This window comes from Neovison vison, chromosome 10, assembly GCF_020171115.1.
Source record: "Neovison vison isolate M4711 chromosome 10, ASM_NN_V1, whole genome shotgun sequence".
In the NCBI taxonomy this organism is placed as follows: domain Eukaryota; kingdom Metazoa; phylum Chordata; class Mammalia; order Carnivora; family Mustelidae; genus Neogale; species Neogale vison.
The window spans coordinates 1102099-1117155 of NC_058100.1; the positions used below are offsets into that span (position 1 = coordinate 1102099).

General features: G+C 64.0%; 1 protein-coding gene across 1 annotated transcript in view; it reads right to left on the reverse strand.

Annotated features, from left to right (window-relative positions):
- The window catches only part of KCNN3 (potassium calcium-activated channel subfamily N member 3), a 117905-nt gene that overhangs the window by 81433 nt on the left and 21415 nt on the right, over positions 1–15057 (reverse strand). The window contains exon 2 of the mRNA XM_044266466.1: positions 3214–3309. Coding sequence (XP_044122401.1) covers positions 3214–3309 — 96 coding nt within the window. The remainder of the gene's footprint in view (positions 1–3213; positions 3310–15057) is intronic.

The following is a 15057-nucleotide window of genomic DNA, read 5'->3' on the forward strand; positions in this document are numbered from 1 at the left end:
GGAGTCCGGTGCGGGGGCACCAGTGGCCTCTAACAGCAAGCGCTGCAGCCCCTGGGCGGGGGCTCGGGGGTGATGCCGGACCGGGCCCGGGCTCCCCCAGGGAGAGCGCTATTGTCGGAGTTTTGGTAAATAAATGAAACGCCTTGTTTTTATGTGTGCATGTCTTTCCAGGTTACGCTGGCCTGAGGTTACAGACGCCTGAGCTCTGAACGCTCCCTGCCCCCGAAAGCCAAGCAGAACCTGAGGAGAAATGGGGCAGCCGTCTTCCAACGACAGAGCTGCCCTGTGGGAGCCCCGGGCCCCCACTCCCCCTGCTCGGGGCCGAACAGATGTTCCTGCAAGGCCCTCTTCGCCCCGGTGGAGAGCAGACTTTCCCGGAACCCGCGCGGCCCGTCCTGGAGAGCCGCCCTTTGCCGGCCGAGAGCCCCTCGCTGGGCCTTCCAAGCCCGAGGCTCCACGACAGGGAGCCAGACAGAGCTGGGTTAAGAGCTACCCGGTTTCAGAATTCTCCCTCGAAGACACAAGCCATCCGGACTGACAGGAGGGGAACGAGTCCACAAGGCACCCCAGCCTCCCTCGCGCCAGGGCCAGGCCCGGATGCCAATGTCCAGGGCGGGGAGGGCCGTGCCCAGGGTCATGTGTCCGAGCCACGTCCCCCGCAACTGGTGCGGCCAGCGGACGTGGTGGGCGCCCTTCACACAGGCCCCTGCCCCCGCCCCTCTGAGGAGCCAGGCCACACGCCCTGCTTCCTGTGGCCCAGAGGCCTCCCCGCACTGCCTCACCCCTGCAGTGTTCCCAGCGCTGCCCTCCCCCAGCGGCTGCTGCGCCCAGACCTAAGCCAGAGCAATACAGAAGGTGGACGCTTAGGGTCCCGCTTAACAGATGGGGACACCGAAGCCCAAGACCACAGGCCGAGGAAGAGTCCCACGTGCTCGGAATCTAGGGCCCTTTAACTCAGACGCCACAGACGCCTGCTCTGTCAGCCGCCGCGGGCCCCTGGACAGGCAAAGACTCGTGACATCACCATTCCGAAGTCTGGGGAGAAAGACCCAGACAGGCAACTGCAGTGTGTTCGGGCAGGGTGCGTCCTCGGGAGCCCGCAGGAGCCGGCTGCCTCCACGCCGACTGCCGAGACCCAAACCCGCCCGCGTCCCTCGGGCACGAGGAGGTCCAGCTCCATGCACAAATCATTTCACTGGAAAGGCAAGGGGACAGAGGAGCCGGGGACTGGTGACTCCCCTCGTGACCTGGGGGGTGGGCACGGACCACGGGGCACAGCTCTGGCAGCCGAGAGCCCAGGCAATCCGGGCCGAGGCGGGGCCGCAGAGGGGAGGGTCGTCCACCTGGAGGGGCACAGAAAGAGGTCACAGGAAGACCAGCAGCTTCCATTTCATAAACACCTACCCTGGACTCCACTGGTACCCCCCTCAGGGTCCAGCAAAGTGGGTGAGGGTACACCCATACTTCACATGGGGAAACTGAGGCCCAAGAAGCTGTCACTGACCCCAGGTCATGCAGGCCGAGGTGTCCGAGCCAGGACTCATGCCACCGGTTTCAATTTGTTTCTCCAAACTCTGAGGGCCAGGCCGAAATAAGTGCCCAGAACAGCGTCCCCTACTGCCCGTAATTTGGGCAAAGCGGAGAGGGCGCCGAGTGAGCTGTGGGCACTGGGCTGGGCCGGGCTGGGCCAGCTCTGAGGCCGTGGCTGCAGCCCGAGCTGGGAACACGGACCCCACAGGAATCAGAGGATGGGGCGTCTGGAGTGGGAACTGCAGTGTAGGGCAGAGGCTGCTGCCTGCTCCCCGGCCCCCTCCCTCAAGCGGGGGTCCCCGCTAAGCTCTGGGATTCTGGCTTTCCTCTTGGGCCTGGGTGATACCTTCCACACAGGCCCGGTCGATAGGGAGCAAATGGCCTCCCTCCAGATGACAACACAGCGGTTCAGAGGGGTCAAGGGAATCCCTGGGCCCCACAGCTGGTTTGGGCCAGGGGAGAACCTGGGCCCTCCGGCCTGTTGTGGCCTCTGCGGGGGGCTGACTGGACAGCGGTCAGGGTCAAAGGCCCCCAGCTCCACGCAGCTCCGAGCCCCTGACAGACCATGGTGGTGTGCAGACGGAGCCTTAGTGCACACGTTCTGTCTGAGCGCCTGTGAGCCCGGAGAGGTGCGGCTTCCAGACCTGTGTCCTCGGGTCATCCACAGCCGGGAGCCCAGCCAGCCAACCCGGGGCCACGGACACCTCTGAGAGCATCTGCCCGAGCAGCCGGCCCCATCTGAGAAGCCCCACAACAACAGGGACGAAATTTGCATGGCGTTTCCGGCTCACAGAGCACTCCTTGTCCTGTCCTCTGCAAAAGGTGTTCCAGACAGACGGAGAAAGGTCATGGCTGGCCAAGGACTCACTGTAGGACGAGGTCCCAGCCGGGACCCAGCCCAGGTTTTCTGACGGTGAGCTCTGGTCTTTGTCCGGCTGTCGCCCGCAGCCCAGATGTGGAGCGGGCGGCGCTCCCCCAGCCCTGGGACGGGGATCCTGTCCAGACTCCCATGCATGGGAGGAAAAGCATCTGGAGTTCTAGAATGACCCAGCCTGCAGCGGAGGGGGCCTGGCGGCGGGGGCCGGGGTCCTGAGAAGTTGCTGCAGATCTCCTCAGTCCTGCCCCCGGCGCCGGCCCAGAGAGGCTGCCTGTCTCCGGCCTGGATGTGCACCCAGAGGCCCAACCGGTACTTCTCTGGGGGCCGAGTCACCTCTGAGCAGCGAGAAACAGCAGCCCCTTACCCACGTCAGACTCGCATTCCACTGAGAAAGCGACGCACCCCCAGCCTTCAGGGTCCAGCGGCATAAAGGCCACACCACTGAGACACGCAGAGTACGGCTGGTATCTGGGGCCGTGCACGTGTGCACACGCGTGTGTGTGCGTGTATGGGGACGTGAGATGGGGTTGCCTCGGTCGGGTCGGGAGGTCGGTGGTTCAAGCCCTGGAACTGTCCGGCAAGAGACAGAAAAAGTACGGGGCTCTCACACTGCCTGGTGAGGGTCCTGACCGGGGCAGCCCCCCGATCTGAGGCCATGTTCGCCTCTGGGATCCCCAAATGCAGATGCCGTCACAAGCGTTCTGAAGGCCCAGGGCAGCCCCAGTTCCCTCTCTCGTGAGGGTCCAACCTGGAAGGGAAGGGCCCTGACGTCCGACGCCCTCGGGGCGGGGGGGGGCGGCACATACCTGGACCTCCCGCGTGTGGTAGGCAATGATCAGGCCCAGGAGGATGGCGGTGGACAGACTGATAAGGCATTTCAGGGCCAACGAAAACATGGAGTCCTGCGGGAGAAACGGAGAGAGAATTAGGACGGTCAGGAAGGGGCCAGCCACGGGGCTCTGCAAAGGGAGAGGGGCGCAGGGGCCCGGCCCAGGCGTCCCTCGGGCTGAGCATCCCCCCTCCCGGCCTCTGTTTCCCAGAGGTCGAGCCTGTTTGCATTCCCGGGGCTCAGTTCGCAGGCGTTTGGAGTCTGCCTCGGTGCACCTAAGTCGTGCGATCACGACTCCTGCTTGCCCTGCTTTTCACAGTGAGGGAGTCAGTGTCTCGCCAGCCTGGGCCTCCCTTCCCTCTGAGCCTGAACCAGAGGACTCCTGGGCTCCTTCCGGCTCTGACCACGCGGGGTGTCCGCGTGAATTAGAATGTCCTGCAGGTGTTCTCCCCACCCAGGTGAGGTCAGGAGCAGGGAGGGAGGCAAGGGCAGCCGAGGGGCTGCTGGGGAGCCAAGGCGGGTCTCCCTGCAGAGGGTGGGGCAGGCCGGGGTGGGCCCCGTGTTCACTGCCTCTTCCAGCGCCGGGCCACACAGGCTCCAGACACGGCCCCTTCCCAGCTCTGTGACCTCATGCTGTCTGCTCCTCCTCGCTCTGCCCCAACTGTCCCCTGTGTCCGTTGGGGGTAACGTGAGACCCTGCCTCCCAGGGCCGCCGGGAAGAACGAAGGCATGTTTGGAGATGTAAAGTCTCCAGACCTGTGCCCAGCAGGGTCAGCTGTCCGGGCTGGGGCGCAGTGCCCTGCTGGACATTGGGAAGCCAGGAGGTAGGGGCGACCCCTGTCCCCCGGGAAGATGGGGACACCACCTGAGCAGAGCAGCCGGTGGGCCAGGCGGCAGGTCGGAGGGCTCAGTCCTGAGACGCACAGCCTGGCAGCGACGGCCCCGCCCGTGGCCAGCGGCTCCACAGGCAGCTTCTGCTGCACACGGGGGCGTCACATGGCTGCTCACAATGGCTCACAATGGCCTTTGGCCTCTATCCCAACTGGACGTTACAGAAGGCGGCTCCAGGGGTGAGTGGCTTGGGCCCGGGTTCAAAACCAAAGTGTCTGACTCGCACCCAGATTCCTGCCCTCAGACCCCCGGCCCTTTTGCAATGAGAAACAAGCGGGAGCGAGGTCGGACCCACGGGAGCAGATCCGAACGGCAGTCCTGGTCGTGGGAGGCGTCTCCCAGCTAGGAGACGATGAAGGGCCAAGTGAGGCCCCACAGGGCTGGGGAGGGCACCACGGCCGGAGGGGACAGACCACCCTGGACGCGCTCAAAGGCAGAGGGACAGCAGCTCGGGTCTGCAGGGTTAGGTGGTGGCCCCGTGCTCCCCAGCCCTCCGCCCGCAGGCCGAGACAGCAAGAAGCTCTCCCTGGGTCTGTCGCCCCCCTGCAGGCATCTGGTACAGTTGCTGGCTGGGCCCCCCTTTGTGCTGGGGACCCGAGGAGAATGAACGCAACTGTGCCTTCCTTCCTGCCCTCCTCCCTCGGACGGTTCAGCCCTTCTCACTGCGGGAGCCCGGCGGGACTAGGGGGTGATCAGCTGGAAGCTTCCGCTGATCTGGTCTTGCACAGGCCCCAGTCTGGGCGCCGCGCAGGCTCCCCAACCAGGAGCCCTCCATCCACACTGCCCCGATGACCGTCTACACCTCAGCCAGCTTCCACGGAGGCTCTGTGGTCCACACTGCAGTGCAGAGCCGGCGGCCGCTGGCTCCGTGCACACACATGGACAGGGCCTCAGGACGCCCTGGGGAGGGTTCCCATCTCTGAGAGCAGGACTGGGTGCTGGAAACACCACCCAAGCCTAGAGGTCCGACCTACTGAGGACTGAACACAGCCCTGACCCGGCCGCTTCGGGACGAGGCGATCATCCCGACAGGGACAACGGGGCCGGCTCTCCCTGCTCTCGAGCCGGAAATGGCCCTAACTTCTCCCTCCAAGGGCTCAGAAGGCTTCTGGGGAGCGTCACGCCTCCCCTGGGAAGGCCTCGGGCTCAGCTGCACATTTCAACATCTAATTTATTTCTTTTGGCAGAAATGAACTAAAATCCGAATCCAAGTCCTTTCCCATCATTTTTAGAGGACGAGGTGGAGGGAAAGGGGCCGCCCCCCCCCCCGGGCCTCTTCCTTTTGTTCTAAAACTCAAAGCCCTTACATAAGAGGCGCCTTCCACCCGCTCCCTGGTTCTGGTCAGCTCAGCCCCACGGGGGACGAGCGTTGTCCCCGAGCCGCGGGACCCTCTCCTCCCTGCAGACCCTGGCATTCTCTGCCACGTGTCATGAAAAATAAACTCGCAACAATTTTTAGTAGCTGGAAAACATGTCAAAGTCTGGCTGGACTAGAAATGTCTCCCAGTTGCTAAAATGTGGGATTTCCGTCTTTCTTTGCTGCCTCCACTCCAGCGAAGCTTGAAATCGATACCGTTCTTGGGGGGACAGTCGTGAGCAAGTCAGCTGCGCCCACCCCATAGGGCACGGGCCACTCGCTTTGCCCCACAGGCTCCCACCAGAGGGGCCGAGGGGCTGCCAGGCTGGGCGGGGTCCCCTCGGCGTCTCCGAGCTCTTCACGACGGAGCGGTGACCCCAGCACAGAGGAACGCGGAGAAACATCCCCGCAGATGAATCATTTTAAAAGCCATTTATTCCTAAATGCCCAGCGCTGTCAGAGTGGGCACATACGTTCGAGAGGGGCCAGCGAAGGGCCATCAGGTGGCCACTTAAAACCATTTCTGTCAAGAGTACGTGAAGAGGAAAAGCCTGTGACACCCGGAGAAAAGCCCCGACACCAAAGCCGCATAGATGGTCCTTCCCCGTATTGTTAATTGTTTTACTTTTTTTAACCTGAAAACGACTGAGACGACAGCATCGCACGATACAGAGCGCCGGGGCTCGGGCCGTCGCGAGCTGCCCTGCAGCCAGCCTGGGGGAGCCTGCCGCCCGGAGAGCGCCGCGCACAACAGGGGCTTGACGGGTGCTTCTGGAACTTTCCCTCCACCCACCGCGCGCCGGGTGCCCCCACAGACCAGGCCACGACATCTCCGTTGTGTCAAGAGTCGGGGAGACAAGGTCACACAACTAGCCCAGATTTCAGCCATCGACCGGACTTTCCACAGACTGGTCCTCCCCGCCGGCTGAGACCGCTCCGCCGTGCTCACGGAGACTGACGACGGCCGCCCATCGGGGCCGCGGACGAGACTCCTGGGAGAGTGGGGGGGCGCCGCCTTCCCGTGAGGGGCCCCTACCCACCGGTGAGCCCTCCACACGCTGTGGCCTTTCACCGAGGACTCCGGCTGGCCCACGGCACCGCGGAGGGTGGGGGAGTGTGTGTCCCCCGTCTCTGCCCAGCCTCGTGGCCTCCAAACGCGGGGCACAATTGTAGTAGCGACGGCAGCTCTTCCCAGAGACGCTGGAGTCCTAAATGTGTTTGACTGTTTGCGACTCTTGAAAACAAGAGAAAATCGGAGTCCCAGGGGACGGACCTGAGGCTCACCAAGGGAAGAGCGTGCAGGGGACCCCCCAGCTGAGCAGACGGCCCCCAAGCGTGCGTGCGTGTTCCTGCGTCTGTGGTCGCCCCGTGGTTTCTGTCACCGGCCAGGACCCCGGGGCGGGGGACGTCATCTAACACTTGCATGTGCTGGACGAAGCTCTGCACGCCTCCCTCCACCCCGGAAACCGTAGCTGCAGAAACGTTCTCGTCTAGAAGGTCACCTTTCCCTCAGCCTCACGGAGAGGCTGTCAACCGACGGCCGCTCGGCACCAGCGTGACCTCCAGCTCTGGACCGGCTGTCCCGGTCAGACACGCTCCGGAACGCGGCGCACGTCCGAACCAGCCCTGGGGCGCAGGAAGCCCGGATTCCTGGGTGCTGCCCTCTGCACCCCTGCCCCTCCCTCGGCTCTCCCGCCCCTGCCCCAGGACCTCTCCTTCTGCCCACTCTCCGTCCTTCATGGCGGTGCCCCGCGGGGCTCATGGCCAAGCTCAGCCCCTCCCCCGGCGCTCCCAGCCTCCCGGGCCCAGCGCGTCTCCCGGGCCAGCAACTGGAGGCTGCGACGGGCACCAGACGCTCCCCCGCACCGGCTGTCTGCGGGGCCCAAACATTCCTTCACTCCTCCGTCCACCCTGCAAGCGTTTCCTGAGCGCTCAGCCATGGCCAGGCCCTGCGCCGGGCACCTATAAAACGCCAGGGGCTCCCCACCCCCGCCACCCCCACTCGCTGAGCCGGGATCCCACCAGGTGGGGGACGGGGCAGGTGGGGAGGCCCAGAGAAGCCGGGCTAGGATGCTCAGAAACGGGCAAGAAGCCCAGGGGGACGGAGGAGGCCTGCAGGCGGCCCTCTCGGTGACAAGGGGCCCTTGACCCTGACCCTACGCCCTGCAGGTGAGTGAGGAGTGCGGACAGCACCTTCCCAACGGAGAGGCTCTGAGCCGGCCGGCCCCCCACCGAGTCTGGGGCGCCTGAGGGATGTTCACAGAGGGGAGGCTGCACCAGCGACCCTGCCTCCGGCCCAGATGCCAGCAGCGACTCCGTGAGCTGACGGGGGCCGGGAGCGGGGCCCGGACCCATGACCAATGGGAGACAGCGTCTCGCCCCGTCCTCAGTCCCTGGGGGATCCTGGCTCTGTTTCGGGGAGCTCGGCTCCCAGCCCAGATGCGCTGCGCCCGGAACACCCGCCCGCCCACCGGCGCCTCCGCGGGGTGGGTCACGGCCACGGCCACGGGAGCCCAATGGCCCACCGCCGCGAGCTGGCCCGCGCCCCAGAAGGACGGCGTCTCCCTTCATGCACTCCTGGGGTACCGCCAGGCACACGGTAGGTCAACAAAGACGAGCCGAGCGTTAACTCCGAATGAAGACGGCCGCTTGCGTCCTGACTTTGCCGACAGAGCCAGGTGCTGCGACCCCGGCTCTGGACCCTCCAAGCAGCCCACCCTCCAAGTGGGCGTCTCTGGACCGGCCCAGGACGCGCACTCCCTCGCCCACCACCCGAGCGAGGAGGCAGGGCCCCGGGGGAGCCGGAGTCTTGGCCCGCGGACCATCCAGGCCCTGCCTTCCTGGTGGCATGGACCTGTCTCACCTGCCCCCTGACAAGGCCCCCTCATTTCAACGCTGCCCTCCCGTCCCCTTCCAGCACGACAGACCAGGGGCAGCCTCAGGTCAGGGCTGGGGGAAGGATGCATCCCAACAGGCATGGCCAGGGCTGCCCAGTATGGGGAGGGCAGCGGTCCCAAAATAGCACCCACCAGGTCAGGTTGGCCTGGGGCACTTCTCCGTGGCCTTCACTCAGTCATCCCTAGAAGGAGATGGAGCTGGACGTCTGAGGACACCAGGCATTGAGGAACAAGGACATTCGGGTCTGAGCAGAGGGACCGTGGCGCTTGGAGAAGCCAGCACAAAGGCCCAGACACCAGTTAAGAGATGACCCACCCTGGCCCGGCTCTCCCCTGCCTGATGCCTCAAGGAAGGAAAAAGGTCATTTGGGAGACGATGGTACTAAAATCCTGAGTCAGACGGGTCACTCCCAAGGCCACAGACATGACTCCAGTGAGGGAGCCGGTCTCCTCTGTGAGGTCTGAGCCGACGGGGGCCGGCAGGGCGCGTTCTCCAGCCCACGCTTGTCCACAGTCCACCTTCCTGCCCACTCACATCACGGGCAAAGTTTCGTGCGGTCCAGTGCAACATTCCATCCCACGCCTGCCTCGTGCCGGTCAGGCTCTGCACGGGGAGGTCCTTCCGAAGGCAGCTGACAGCTGGCCCACAAGGGAAGCCCTCGACAAATGTTCGCCGGGCAGTGGGTGTGTAAGGGTCTGTCCCCACAGCCCCAGAGGGGACCTCCACGCCAAGGCAGAGTGAGAACCAGGGTCAATCCCCCAAGCTCTCCAGGCAGCGTGGGGCCCGAGAGAAGCCACCAGGCCCCAGCAGCCAGGCCCGCTCTAGAACTGAGGGACGTTGGGGCCACGGCTGAACAGTTGACTCCTGGGTACTGACATCTGAAAAACTTCAGTGATTCTAACGTGCAGGACAGGGATGGGAACTGCTGCTCCAGAGGCACAAGAAAATTCCAGAAAGCTGGGCACCACCCCAGGCCTCAGGACAAATGCCAACCAGGTGTGTGGATCCCGAGAATCTTGGAGTGAAAAGGAAGCTCAAGGGGCACCTGGGGGCCTCCGTCATTGCGTGTCTGCCTTCGGCTCAGGTCATGATCTCAGGGTCTTGGGATCGAGCCCCGCATCCAGCTCCCTGCTCATTGGGAAGCCCACTTCTCCCTCTCCCTCTGCCCCGGCCTGTGTTCCTTCTCTCCCTGTCTGTGTCAAATAAATAAACAAACTCTTAAATAAATAAATGAATAAATAAACCCTGTTAAAAAAGGAAACTCAAAAGCCATAAAGTTAAATAACACAGGACTCTCTGTGAGAGTTCTGGCATGTGGTCAGTCTACTTGAATACCTCCAGGGACAGGGAACTCACTCTCCATCACTACTTTGGAAGGCTCTGACTTCCTCAAAGACGTGGATTCTGTCTTCTCGGGTGCTCTGCACCCAGTAAAGAAACAAACAAAGCCCCACTTTGACAGTAGTATTGGAGACGCCCGCCCCGGAGTCCTGGATCAGCGGGACCCTGCCCCAGGCACAGAACGCCATGCCCAGGGGCATCCTTGGAGACCGGCCGGCCACACAGTCTCGCTCGGCGAGAGGACGCAACGAGCACGGCTGGCTCGGCACCCACCAACTCCAGCCGGGGTCGAAACAAGGCTTAGAACCTGGGTGCCGGCCTGTGCACCCTCTCTTCTCTGCTTATGAAAATAAAACCACGCTGCATTTTCACTCTCCATAAGCTGGATCCCTGTCCCGGACATCACCTCCCAGTTTCTCCCCTGGCCGCTGCGTCTCCTTCTCCAGTAAACGCTCCTGACGGTCTTCCGTCCGCCCCTGCCCGGGAAATGTGAGAGCCCTTGGCCTGCGGGCACCGGCCCGCTCCCGCCCTGCAAGGTGCACACCCACCACTGCTCCTCTGCGGCGGGGGCTGACGCTCCCCTGCGTCCCAGGAGAGGCTCTGGGGAGCGTCAGTCCCGACAGCCTCAGGGTCCCAAGTCACAGAGAACCACGTGACCTTGCTTTGCCCCAGGCGGGACAGAACCCTGGGGAGGACTGCCTCGTTTCCCATCCCCCTGCGCAGACAGCACTGCTCCCCTTGCCAAGACCCTGCCCCCACGGTTCTTCCAGCTGGCAGAAGCCCCCGCCCTCTGAAGTGTTCTAGAATGTTTGAACAAATAACCGCACTTCCTCGACGGCTGGCTTCAGAGCGTTTCATGTGCTCTTGTTTAAGCCCATCGGGCCCCAAACCAATAAAAGGGAAGGAAATCACTTCGCTCGCGGGAGGTTGTGTGCACACACGGGGCTCAGCCTGGCCCAGCGCCTCCCACCTGCCCCAGGACGGGCAGCCCGGCTCACAGAGCTGCCCATGGCCACGAACCGGGGCGTTCGCCCTCAGATGCAAGTGACGAGACAAGCTGCACCCCCGGGGGGAGAAAAGCTCGTGCTGGTCTTAGAGACGCCAAGTGGGGCCTGCAGACCACCCCGGCCCACCCCCGTCCCTCCCTCCCCTCCTCTGCCCACAGTCCCACCTCTCCGGCCGGGCAAAAGCAACGCTAGGATCTCGGTACTTCTGGCCTCATCCGACGACCCCACTGCCCTCTCCCAGCCGGGTGCCCGAGGCAAGCCCGTCCACATGCGCCAAGTGTTCCCTGAGCCTGGCAATGTTTGGGCTGAAAATCTCAGGATCCCCAGGAATCCCACGTGGTGAGAAAACCATGGCAGGGCTGGCTGCGCGGATGTCTCTGGGGGCGGATCAGAGCGTCCCAGGTAAGAATCAGCCCTGTCCGCACTCCGCCCCCCACACGGTGCGCCCCTGTGTGCCCCCGGGCCGGGCTGCCAGCAGCAGGATGCTGAGGACAGCACCCCTCCCTCCCTCCCACAGCAGTGTCCCACCCCGGGTGCACAGACTGAGCTGGAGGGGGCCTTCTAGGTCACCTAGCCCCACTCCCCCTCTTTCCCAGCAAGGAAATGAGGGGCAGAGAAGGGCTCTCTCCTTCTGATCCGCTCCAGGCCACAAACCAGTAGCAAAATACGCTCATCTCGCCCTGAGTCTTCTGAGGGCTGGGCTAGTGCTGCCCCCCATCCCGTCGGCCGCCTGACGTCGGGGCCCCATCTGAGCCCCCTGCCATCCCTCCAAGGGGCTCCGCCTGGTCTGGGGGCGGCATTTCTCCTGTGGTTAATTCAGAGCAAATCAGGGGAAACAACCCCGACCTACTGTGGGTTCTCCATCTTGTTTTTGCTTAAAAATAGAAGAGCTTAAACATAAACAAAGGGAAATGGTCTGGAAAAAAAACCAGTCAGCACGGAACAATGGGTACTCCGGCCCCCGCCCGGTCAGCACCGGGAAAACTCTTTGCAGAAACTCAGCTCCGGGCCTGGTGGCCGCTCGCACAGGCCCCAGTTGTCTGCAGGTGCGGGACGATGTCCAGGAAGCGATGCAGACCCAACCCAGGCTGTGAATAGGCCACATGGCACTTTCCTGAAGCCCCCTCTCCCACCTGGCACCAAACTCTGGCCCACCCTTGGCCAGAGGAGCCGCCCATTCAAGTAGCAGGCCCCCCGCGAGCCACATCCCCTGCCCCTGTCTGAGCTGGCGCCTCCGCGGGCCCAGAAGAGGCGGACTGGGTGCCTGCCTGTGCAGAGCTTCAAGGCTCTGCCCGGGGTCCCTGGCCTGAGGGTCTCTGGGATGCGGCCCGGCCCCATGCAGCGCGGGTAGGACAGGGTCCACACCCAGGGGAGTCGTGAACCTCAGTTCCTCCGCACGTTTATTTTACCTGCTCCCGTCCTGCAAGAACTCGACGGGCCCCACCTCCTGGCAGGGGCTCACCGCCCCCCGGAATGGGCTCACAGCAGAACAACTCTGCGGCAGGAGCCCAGGGTTCCCGCAGGCACTGTTCTGGGGACCCTGCCAGCAGGAGCAAACTCCACAAGGATCCCCCAAGTCCCGTGACCTGCCAGACCCCAAGTCTACTCATTGTCCCCCATTTCCACATAGGATCTCACCCAATCCTCACAACAAGGAGCTGTCATCCCCACTTGACAAATGGGGAAACTGAGGCACAGAGTGATTGCACTACCTGGTGAGGTTCCCAAGGGGAGTGCAGGACCCTCCTGATTCCAACCTCGGGTGCGGAGGCCCCTGCTCCCTGTGCGTGTGGTCCCTTGGCAGCCACTGGCCTGAAGCCACAGCTGCCGGCTCTCCCCGCCCCGGGTCACAGAGCCCTTGACCTCAGCCCACTGGCCGCCTCTGCGTGGGGCTGACCACAGGGAAGCCAGACCGCAGGCCACAACTGGACCGGTCCACTCCATCCTCATCCTTAACATACCGACACAGAGGAAGAGTCCTTTCTTCCCTCCGGAGTTCTTCCGACCAAGAGTGGGCAGAGAGCAGCCCAGGGTCTGTGCATGGCACGGCCACGCCTCCCAGCGTCTGTGCATGGCACGGCCACGCCTCCCAGCAGCCGTGGGCAGCGGGGGGACAGTTTGCACCTGCTGCCTGGCATGATTATTAATACGAATAGTAGCCACGAACGTGCTACTCCCCAAAGTCTCCCCGTCCGGACAGAGAATCTCACCATCGTCCCAGACATGGAGCCTCTGTCAGGTCTGGGAGGCCTAGGCGCCCGGCGGCCCATGCCTCCCGGCTTCCACGCCCGCCCTGAGCCGCGGCACGGCGGCGTTCCGGCCATGAGCAGCCCCTCTGCCACGGTCCCGGCCCCCAGGCTTGTGGACAAGCATCATCTTCTGGATCGAGCCTCGTTAGTGGACACGGCGTCGCTGCACCCGCCTTCACAACGACGGTCTGTCGCTCCTCCCCGTGTTGGCTCTGCCGTGGGCAGCCACGGGCCTAGCGGGCCTTCCGCTGCCGACCGGAACTTCTCGGCCCAGAGGAGTCGCGGCAACGGTGGAACCTCAGGACATGTTCACGACTAGACCGTGTCCCGGACACCAGCGAACGCTTCCTGCTCACGAAGCATTTTGGGGCCTGGTTTTCTAGTTGACTTCTGGGATGTAAGGACGGCCATTCCCAGCTCACAGATGGGGAAACTGACATGTGTCCCAGGGCCGCACAGCTCGGGACCCCAAATCTTCTAACACTGTGTTGCCCAAACACTCTTTTCTTCACAGACCCGTGAATGCGGCCTGCCTGGGGGTTCTCGGGGACGTGCCATTCGAGCTGCAGTGGCCGGACAGCCCGCCCCGGGCTGAGGGGACGGCCTCTGAGGGCACCGGGAGCTGGGCCTGCCGAGGCGTCTGTCCCTGCAGGCTTCCCCGCAGACGGTCCTGGACCTGGAGCCTTCCTCACTGACAGGAAGGAAAAGCAAAGACAGAAACTCCAAAAAGAGTATGTCCACACCAGGACACACCAACACGGAGACCCAAGCTCCTCCGCCCAGGGCTGAGCCGGGAGATCCTGGCTGGCGAGGAGACAGCAGGACGCCTGCAGCCCGCTCTGGGAATTTCTCGGTGTGAGATGGGGACACCTTCGCTTGAGGAGCTCCTGCCCCAGATGGACGGTGTCCTGTGCTGGGCACAGAACGTGGGCTCAGAGCAGACGGCCGAGGTCCTCCTCCAGCCCTACGCTTCAGTTTACAGATGGGAAACCGCGCCACCAGGGGACGGGAGCAGCCTTGAGCACAGCCTGCCAGGGTGGGGCCGAGGCCGCCCGGGGCCTGTCCCTCTGAGGGGTCCTCTCTGGCTGTGGCTGGGACCCACAGCAGGAACCAAGGATGGTCCAGGCACCAGCTGGCTCCCCTCGGCCGTGCCTCTTGCCCCAGCCACCCCACAGCTGTGCCCGTTTCCCAGGGACAGGGTTGGCGATTGTCAGCTCGCAGTTCCGGGTCTGAACCACACTCCGTGCTGGGCCCCCGAGACCCCGCAGCGCCTCGGCTCCCATGGGGGGTCATCCCCGACTCCGAGCTGTCCTAGTTCTGTCCCCGTGACCTGATGCTCAGTAAATACTTGACGAGCGAGTAAGTGACAGGAGGGCAGAGCACGAGGAACGACCCCATCACAGGTCCGGCCGTCCAGGCCGCGCACGTGGGACTGGCAGGAGGTGGCGGGGGGAGTGGCCTGGAGCCACCGACACTTTGCTCATCCCACAGACTCAGCAGATACTCACTTGCCCAGAACACGCTGTTTAAGCCTTTGCACGTAACAGCTGTGAGCGCAGGCGAGGAAAACCGGAACCCCGGACAGCCCCCACCGAGGCTCCTCGCCCTGGGAAGCTCTGACCGAGGGAGAAGCGGTGCTCCTGGACGAGAGCCTGACCTCCCGCCCACAGCCGTCTCGGCTCCGCTGGCGAGGGGCTGGGGCCCCGGGCAGGAGCGGACGCCGGGCCCCTGAGCCCCCAGCACAGAAGGCAACCTGCAAAGCCTCACCCATTAGCTCAGGGGCAGGACGGCTCGTCCAGACACATGACGTGGCCCCAGCTTCCGGGCCGCCTCCCCAGACCAGCTGCTGGTGTCACCGGGGGGCCAGCAGCCGGGACGCCCAGCCGGATGGATGGTCTCGCTGAAGAAGCCCAGCTGGGCCCTGGGCTTGGGGGAGCCAGAAGGGCGTTCCGCGGGCTGGAAAGGGCCAGGCAGTGCGAGCCATGGGGGTCAGAGGGCACATCCTTCCTGGGGAACTCTGCGGGCTCCCTCCAGCTGCCACCAGCTGTGCGCGGCGACATCCAGCAGACATGGGTCAG